At 44.4% G+C, this 9,765-nt stretch overlaps 1 protein-coding gene across 1 annotated transcript; it reads left to right on the plus strand.

Annotated features, from left to right (window-relative positions):
- The first annotated feature begins 987 nt into the window (after window positions 1-987).
- LOC123398669 lies at window positions 988-3,052 on the plus strand. Its single transcript, XM_045093119.1, has 2 exons — window positions 988-1,532; window positions 1,653-3,052. The coding sequence occupies exons 1-2, from the start codon at window positions 1,063-1,065 to the stop codon at window positions 2,803-2,805; spliced, it is 1,623 nt and encodes a 540-aa protein (XP_044949054.1). The 5' UTR covers window positions 988-1,062; the 3' UTR covers window positions 2,806-3,052.
- The last annotated feature ends 6,713 nt before the right edge of the window (window positions 3,053-9,765 follow it).

Raw genomic sequence — 9,765 nt, forward strand, 5'->3', positions numbered from 1 at the left:
GATAGGATGCACATAGCAACAAACACTAACGCACGCACACAAAAACACGTCAGCAAATAGCAAAGTCATATAAGACCAAAGTTATGTGTAGGCGAGAAGAAAAAATAGACAGATCCACAATACATGCATCACATGATAGATCAATATATAGGTAATGGATTTTCTGTATTACTTGTATTCATGGCCAACAAGTTCATTCGTTCAAAAATATCATCAAATGGTCTGCAAGCTTAGTTTGTAGTGGCATGTTCCTTAAGCATCCGTCTTTCATTTGTCTACATGCTATGTTATTATGATTCATCTAACAGAAGGTAAGCTCGTGACGTAGTGACTTGTAGAGTTAACAACTACTGCATACATTTAACTATTAGAACTCCTTTGTCACAAGCCTCGTAGTCTAGTGGCAGATTGTGGTTATGTTATTATGAAGATGCTCAATTCTTCTATCTTGACGCTTGACATCCATAGCTGCATTGTTCCTGTCACTCAACCATATCTAGCTACTCGCAAGTGACGCTGAAGATCCAATAATGGCCATATGGTCCTCACATATCTTGTTGATTGGATACGGGACAATGATATGATGAAGGCCAATTGGAGTTGGCACCAACCGGGATGGAGAAAGACGGGCAATGAATGTTGGGCCGGTGAGTTGATGTGGTATTTTACTTATTTGTTGTAAATAGTTTTGTCACGTTTTCTTTATGAACAGTTATGCACTACAATATAATAAATGATAGGATATCTATAAAGACTTATATTTAGGAACGGAAGACGTAGTATATAGCCAACGGGTAACCTGAAATAATGCAGACGGAATACAAAAATGCACTGTCCAATCACCGGTAATGAACTTGTTCAAAAATTAAATCACTGGTAACGAACTGAATGCACAAGTAGACATAACCCTTTCCATATTGTAAACATGTCTACTTCCTCTAACCCATCTCTGCTCCTGTCGGGATCTTCTATATATAACAACAGAAATGTAGTCAAGAGGAAAGCAAGCACCACTGCCTTGTGACGAAAGATAGATAGAGATCCCAGGAAGGAATTGAGAGCATGCCGGGAGCAATACATCTCCCTTGCTGCTTCGCTCTCAAGTCGGAGCGCCATGAGAACTACCTTCGCTATGTGCACGAGGACACTGACGAAACGACCTACGGGCAGCTGCAGCTCAACGGCGAGGACGCCGTCAACCCCTTCACCAGGTTCGATTCCGAGCCGTCGCAACTGCACGAAGGCCTGGTTCACATCCGGTGCCGTTACAACCGCAAGTACTGGGTGCCTCGTCAGCGCGGCGGCGGCTGGTGGATCGTCGCCGACGCCCATGAGCCGGAAGAAGACCTCGACAGTCCCAACTGCACGCTGATCAAGCCCATCATCAGTGTCACCAACCCCAAGGATGACGATGCTGCTACTACTAAACCCGCCGTGAAGGTGAAGGATGACGATGCTGCTGCTACTGAACCCGTCGTGAGGGTGAAGGACGACGATGCTACAACTGAACCCGTGAACGTGATGACCGTCAGGTTTATCGAATACATATATATACATATATAGGAAATGTTGATTAGGTTATTTCTAGCATATATAAATATTACTTTTGGTCTTTGTGCTGATATCGACTGGTCATGGTGTGGTGCGTGCAGGTTCGTCCACGCTGGAAATGCTCAGCCTGGCAAGGACACGCGCATGACGTTCTCTGGCGATTCCGGCACCGCCGCCTGCATGTGCGTCGTTGTCAGCGACGCTAAACACGAGCATGATGACGGCGGCGACGCCTTCACCGTCCTCAACTTCGCCAGGAGCCCCAGGAGGCTACCAAGGTTCTTGGTATTCAAGGGCCACAACGACCTGTACCTGAGCGGGGTGACGATCAATGACACGAACTACCTCCAGTTCTCCGCGAGCGACCCCGGCGATCCGACGGTGGTGCACGAGATCCGATACCCCGGCCGAGAAGGCGTCGTCATCGTGCGGAACATCCACCTCGACAGGTACTGGGCAGACACCCAAGGACAGTGGATCTTGGCTCTCTACACCCCCCAGGAAATGCAGAGGCCCCCGGTCGCATCGTGGTTCACTACCGTGGATGTCAAGGACTACTTCGCCATCAGCCCCTACGACATGTCAGGCACCTTATACTTCCTCAAGAACGTCACGAGAGACGACTTCACCAACTGCCTCAACGTCGACTTCTGGAACAGGACCATCACCGCCGACGCCCGGATCAGGGTGGAGGAGGCCGTCCTCGACCGCGAGATCTACAACGTCGAGTACAGGCTCAGGGAGGCCAGGGTGTACGACACAAGCGTTCTCACCATGGCCACCACGGCCGCCGTCAATGACACCTCCAGGGAGAACACCAAGAGGCTCACTCTCGCCTACGAGGAGTCGGAGATGAGCACCTGGGACGCCACCCTCGAGCTCAAGTTCGGGTTCCAGTCCAGGATCCGAGCCGGGTTCCCCAAGCTCGGCCTCGGTGCAACCGTCAACATCTCGGCCGAGTTTTTCGGGGCCTACAACTGGGGCGAGACCATGGAGAAGACGGTGAGCCATGAGGTCGAGTACGAGGTCACGGTGCCTCCCAAGACCAAGGTCACCGTCAGCCTCATCGCGACGAGGAGCGCAGTCGACGTCCCCTTCAACTACCGGCAGAGGGACATCATGTCCACGGACGGAGGAGCTCGGGATGTTGCCATGACGGATGGCCTCTACACCGGCATCAACAGCTACAACTTCAAGTTCCAGACCACGGAGGAGAAGCTCAAGGCAAGGCGTTTGGCCCCGACCCCTCCTTGAGACTTGACTACCACGGGATCGGACGTAATAATAAGTAAAATAAAACGAGTGCCTCGACCGAGCGTGTACTCTCTAGTCTCTACTGCACTTGTAATCGAACAGCTTGTATCTGGCCTGTGTGCAATATGTGTTCATGCATATTAGTTGTCCCGTGTAATGCCGCAGATTTAGTTATTGTGTGTATCCATCTCTTGATGCTTAAGCCTTAATTTATGTTATGAACATAACAACTCGACTTAGCTACCAATTTATACCTCTCTCAGAGTTACCATTAGTACTCAGTACTTGCCATGACCCTACTATCTCATCAGCACGTGCCCTACTGTACATACATACATCCTTGATCTAGGAGTATGTTCTTTGAAAACAACACATGTGTCGGTCGGTTTGCTGCCACGTGAGGCACATAAAGGAGGATGTATAAGTTTGGATGAACGCACGCTAAAAGTTCTTCTTTCAGTCCTTGCTGATACAAGGGGATTTGCATTCTCAAACCAAATGATTCTCAGTTCCATCATCAATACAATTAAATTTCCGTACAACAGAACTATTTTTTTAAATGAAAGGGGTTTCCCCCTGCTCCATTTTATTGAAGCAATGAACCAACAGGTTTTACAGCCAAAAGCAACATACCACCACTTGGACAGCAACCTCCCAGGAAACTATCACCGAGACTAACGAAAAGGTTCAGAGTTTCAGACACAATCACTAACAGGACATATTACAGACGAGATTTATTAGAGTTTCAGCTCTCTGTTCGGCGGCCAAGCGATGCGCGGTAGTTCTTCCCTGAACTTGTCCAGCTTAGTGATGAACTGACGAAGAACTTCCTCCTGTGTGGCGTCGCAAAGTGCAGCCCACTGCCGAAGAAAGCTTCGAAGCTTCACAAGAACGCAACCTAGACCTCTCCAAGAACGACCCTGAAAACAGAAATCATTCCTCAGTCTCCAAATGCTCCATAAGGAAGCAGCAGCAATCATATTTTGCACAGGCATCTTTTTGTGAAGCTGCCACAAGGCACATAGATCATTAGAACAAGACAACAGAACTATTTTTGAAGCCAAGCAATGGAGCAATGGAATAACCATCTTTAAGAAACCAGAGAGCAACTCTACCAGAGTCGTCATATTGTGCGCCCCATATGGATTATGAACATCATGAAGACTGTGCACAAACACATAGTCATCATAATGCAACCTCATAATTATGGGCCGCATGTATCAATGGGGCATTCTTTTTCTCCAATCTTGTCTATTTCTATCTCCATACTCCTTATATTGAATGTAAGGTTTCATATTTAACTTTTCTTCCCACCACCCCTTCATCCAAACTTACCCGTATGATAATCAATCACCTTAATTTACTAACATTCAGAAGCAATTCCAGTTTAATTTACTTATCAAACTTCTCTTCAAAATATAAGGTAAATCATGGGCATCATTCGATAAACATTTATTTACACATCGCACTAATATGGGAAAGGTGAATCACAAGCTAGCATAATAAAATATTTATATCCGGTAGCAAGGCACAAGCATCACTAGTTAATGTAAAGATCCCATGTGATTTTGTGTGTGTGTGTGGCGGGGGGGGGGGGGGGGTGTAGCTTCCTTCCTGCCGCACAACTGCCATATAGAGCGGTCAACAAAAGGCAGCCCCAATTCGTCATACATGAGTCTGGGAGGCCATATAGCGTGGGCCCTCCATAGATTATGGTGATCAGATGACATGTGGTGACTCTTTGAGAGTGCCTTCTATTTTACCAAAAATATTGTAATGGTGGTTATTATGGCAATATGGCCAATATGGTGACCGTGGTGGAATTGGTCTAGGAAGGCCTTAACAATGCGCTTCATATGAATCAGGGACGAAGCTAGAAAAGAACCTTGATGGGGTCATATCCATGACAATGGAGTCATCTTCTATAAATCAACAATGATTAGTACTAAATTGATGAAGGATTTAGTAATTTCATTAGGGTCAATTGACCCCAATGCCTACATGTGAGCTCCGTCCCTCATATGAATTCCTAGACCTAATAATCATCGTCACCTCATTTATAACATTTCAAGATATGTATAGTGTAGGATCATGAAGTGAATAAGAATGCTAAATGGGCATGTAGTATAAACCGAAAGCAGTATTTAGTACTTTTAAGAAGAATTACTTTCCCTTCTCCTAACCTCGGTTTTTCCGCATCTTCCCGACTCCATCACTCATCTCGTTTCCTCCTCCCTCGACCCTTATCATTCTTAGATCTAGCAGCCTCGCTGGCCAGGGACTTGAGAGAGGAGGTCCTGTCATCCTTTTTCTCTAGTAATAGAAACCCTTGTGGGCAAAATTTACAAAAATAACCCCTGGCGCGAAAGAAGTCACGAAGTGAACCCGAAAGCAAAAAAATCACACGTCTGACCCTTTCGTGTGGCGCCCGACACCTAGGTGCCACACTATACTGTGTGACGCCTAAGTCGTCGGCGCCACACGCCCCGACCACCTGGCAGAGAGGGCCCACCCCCCAGGCAGTGCGACGCCTAAGCCTCAGGCGTCGCACAGTGTAAAGTGTGGCGCCGAAGGCTTAGGCGCCACACTGCCACTTATTCAGCCGCGGCCCAGCCTCCCTCCCGCACCCCCTCCTCATTCCCCTCCCATTCAAACCGGCGGCTGGCTCTTCTCCTCATCTGAATCCCCTCTTCTAAATGCTTTAGATCTGGTGATTTCTTCCGTGGATTGATCCCCCAAGCTTGTCTACGAGGTAATCTCTTCCGTTTCCCATCTATCTATCCAAATGGAATTGGTTATTTTTCAGATTTGGGTTAGTTAGGTTGATATTCATATTTTGATTGGATTTGAAATGTAGACGAGGAGTTAGTCCTATTTTATTAATCCTAGATGAGTAGTTGTGTTCTATTACTATTCCTATGAGTACACGACGTGGATTTTTTTAGTAATATCGTAGATGAGTAGTTAGGATATGAGTAATATGCGTAATTATTTTTAAGATGAGTAGATTCATATGAGTATTTTTTAGTAATATGTAGATGAGTGGATTAGTAGATGAGTGGATTAGTAGATGATCATATGAGTATTTTTTTGAATATGAGTACATTCATAAGTTTTTTTTTGTGATATGTAGGATGGTGTGGCTTTTGAATGATGTTTATGACGTTGAACACCGGGCCTATTTGATGTCGGAGAAGGAAATGGCAGGTAGATCATATGTTAAAAAATCATGTATTTATTTAATAAGATGAAACTGTAATGATATCACTCGCTCCTATCTGTTTGCAGGAGCTTATGCCCTTGAAGATCCGGTCTCACGGGGCATCGACTGTAATACAGTACGATGACCTGTACACACCATATATCGAGATGACATGACTCCTTCCATTCATTCAGCTTGTGAGTCGGTCAACGCCCAACCTGAACGTTGCGGCAATCACTGCACTTATTGATCGGTGGAGGCCGGAGACCCATAGTTTTCACCTCCGGACCGGAGAGATGACAGTGACTCTTCAAGATGTCTTCCAACGAATGTGCATTCCGAATCCCACATTATGCCTACCATCAAACTCAACTACATCACTAGGGTCCATCCAATTCAAATCCTTTCAGACTTGTTGCAACAATTCAGCATAGCTAGGACAGAAATCGAACACCATGTCAAGCTCATCCGGGTCCGGATCAATATTGCCTTTTTAAAAGGCATCCTTGTGCACGTGATGAACATAAACACATGTTCTTTCCATCCCTAAACAACACAACATACAATATTTTTTATAAGCAATCATCCAAATACAACAATATCTATTTACTAAAAATAAACCCTATTCCTAACTTCCAAACATCCATAACACTAACCCTAACCCTATCCTAACCCGAACACAACCAAACATCCATAACCCTAACCCTAGCCTAACCCTAAAACAACCATAATGCAAACATCCAAACAACCCTAATCCTAACCCCATCATACCCCTTATCCTAACATACAAACAAATACAACAATATCATATACATCCCACATTTCATGAAAAACTAGGGTTTCCTCAAATTTGCAACAAAATGACCACAAGAGATTTTTGTTTGGATGAGAATGAGGGGATAGGTGGGGATTACCTTAGGGGAGGGATCGTACAACAAATGCCCGGTCCAAACCTTCAGATTTGGTGATTTGGAGAGGAATTTGACGAAGGGGCGATTTGAACACAGTGTGGAAGAGGGGGATGGGGGAGGGGAATGAGGAGGGGGGTGGGGGATGGCCTGTGGCTGGATAAGTGGCAGTGTGCCGCTTAAGCCTTCGGCGCCATACTTTACACTGTGCGACGCCTGAGGCTTAGGCGTCGCACTTCCTGGGGGGTGGGCCCTCTCTACCAGATGGTCGGGGCGTGTGGCGCCGACGACTTAGGCGTCACACAGTGTAGTGTGGCGCCTAGGTGTCGGGCGCCACACGAAAGGGTCGGACAGGTGAAAAAAAATTTGTGTTCGGGTTCACTTCGTGAGTTCTTTCGCTACAGAGGTCATTTTTGTCAATTTTGCCACCCTTGTGTCCCTAGTTGTGGTTGGATTTTTACCCATATCCAATAAACCACATCGCTCTCCATCACTATTCATTCTTGCCCCCTCCATGTTTTTACGATGGTTGTTTGTGTGGAGGTGGTGTTAGGATCTCAAAGAAGCAAATCTTACGCCTTGTGTTGGGCTTTAGTCAGCGCTGCCAGGTTTCCATGGCCAGTTTCCTTTCTTGTCCATGAGATGCCATCGTGATGGTGGATGCATCTCTAGGAAAGGTAGGATGGTGGTGAAAGGATTTGGTGTCTCTTTCTTTGCCTACTTCTTTTCAAGTCCCTCTGCAATCCCCATATCTTGACCTCTAATTTTTTTTTCTTTTCCCCACTCCTTCGTCTTTCAACCTCCAAGGGAGGCTCTATCTGCTGTTATGGGAAGAGGGGATTTGTGAGTATGCTCATTGGATGTCCTAGACTCTGCAACAAGAGATACATGTCCGAGACAACATGCTTGGTCAATCGTTTCTTACGCTTCATCATCATCATCTTTGGCGTTGCTGGTTGGGAAATTCTTTCTCATCTAGTAGAGCATGGTGTCAACCCTCACATTCAGCTCAGGTGGCTTCAGATTCATCCAATCGCGAAGGAAGAATAATGTCTCCTATGGTCTTCGCCGTAATTGTGGAAACAATTTTTGATGTGTTTGGTCTAGGTCAGCATTGTCGTCCCTTGGTGGACGCATGGTTCACAGTTGGTGTGGCAGTACCAGCTCTTGAAATACTCTTTTCTTTATGAAAAAAACAATTTGGCTCATAGGTGTAGATGCACCTATTGTCTAAATACACATTTTGAGAAATTTTAAAAATATAAAAATCACACATGTATATCGGCACATTATATGTTCGTGCACGAAGTTTGGTGTAAAAGGACATTTCTGGTGGCTCGTGTAAAAAAGACAATTTTTTATGCTTGATTATAACTATTCGCGATACATTTTTTATCTTTTTTATACATGCCACAAAAATGTTCTTTCCTCTAGAAATTTTGTGTGTGAACATAGAATGTGCAGGTATACATGCAAAATTATTGTTTGTAATTCTTTAACATTTGGAAATGTGTTTTTTTACATATATTTCATAATAGGTGTATCTACACCTATGAACCAAAACACCACTCTCGTATGTCCTATATATAGTTGAGTTGTACTCTGCATGGAGTGTTCTGGCTCCCTTTAATTTTAAAAGGAGGAGACTTGCATCATTTTAACTTTTATTATTATTTAAGATTGAAGCTTTGAGAAGTTGGCTTCGAACTAAGAACGGCTACGAGGAACCACAGCGCTCAAACTACTGGGCTAGATGCCCATCCTTGGTTCCCTTTAATATATCATTGGGGTGTATATTAAAAAAGAGTTAGTTGGATGTGCAAATGCTAACTAATAATGTGACCCGTGGTTTAGTATCAGTGGGGGTAATGAATTTTTTATGTTTGGGGGTAATGATCTAGTAAAGAGAGAGACATATATCTTAATTATCTTATTATTGATCATAAGAAACATCAATTCATCTATGTGGCTCGCATACATATGTGTAAAGCACATACTAAATAGATAAAAAACATAAAGTTTATATACTAACTAAAAGGCAATCTGGTCCCTAAGAGCCAAATTTCTAAGGATGACAATGGGTAGGATATGGACAGGGTAGAGCAATACCATACACATACCCCTGTATAGTCAATGGATATAAAATTCTACCCATACCCATATCCATACCCACAGGTATAAAACTTTACCCATACTCATACCCGACGGTTACCCATATCCGTTGGGTACTCAACGGGTAGAACGAATGGTGCACAAGTTGTTCACAATTTTACACTCACTGATAGCACATTTGATACAAAAATAAATTATCTCAGCTCAATAACAGGTAGATGAGTATATGACCACTATCAAAATTTAGATATAACAACATACTCATAAGTCAATAGGAATAGACCAGTCACATGACAAATTAATGATTAATTGGCGATAACTTAACATTACTTCACAAGTGGGTAGGGTATGGGTATACCCGTGGGTACAAGCCTATACCCATACCCTACCCATGACTTGACGGGTAGGGTATGAGTACTACCCATGAGTATAAAGGTGTGTCCATATCCTTCCCATGTGGGTACGGTACCCACGGGTAAAATTGTCATCCTTATAAATTTCATTAGTCTAGGCGGGCCAAAACGGGACATTCTATAGAATGACCCGTTTATAGAATGTCCCGTTTTGGCCCGCCTAGAGTAATGGATGTAGCTCCACCAGTGCCTTCTCCAATGCTTGTTGTTTTAGTCTTTTGCTCCTCGGCCAAAATTGCATGATGTGAGACAAATTGTGCGGCCCACGGAAAGCCACTCGACCTGAACTCTGGGTGCATTTCATTTCTAGATGATTTTGATATTA

Source organism: Hordeum vulgare, chromosome 5H (assembly GCF_904849725.1).
Source record: "Hordeum vulgare subsp. vulgare chromosome 5H, MorexV3_pseudomolecules_assembly, whole genome shotgun sequence".
Lineage (NCBI taxonomy): Eukaryota > Viridiplantae > Streptophyta > Magnoliopsida > Poales > Poaceae > Hordeum > Hordeum vulgare.

Excerpts from the sequence above, each read along its gene's own strand:
- LOC123398669 (XM_045093119.1), top strand. The coding sequence starts at position 1,063 with ATGCCGGGAGCAATACATCTCCCTTGCTGCTTCGCTCTCAAGTCGGAG. Across the intron at positions 1,533-1,652 it reads GTGAACGTGATGACCGTCAG|GTTCGTCCACGCTGGAAATG; the intron begins GTTTATCGAATA and ends TGGTGCGTGCAG.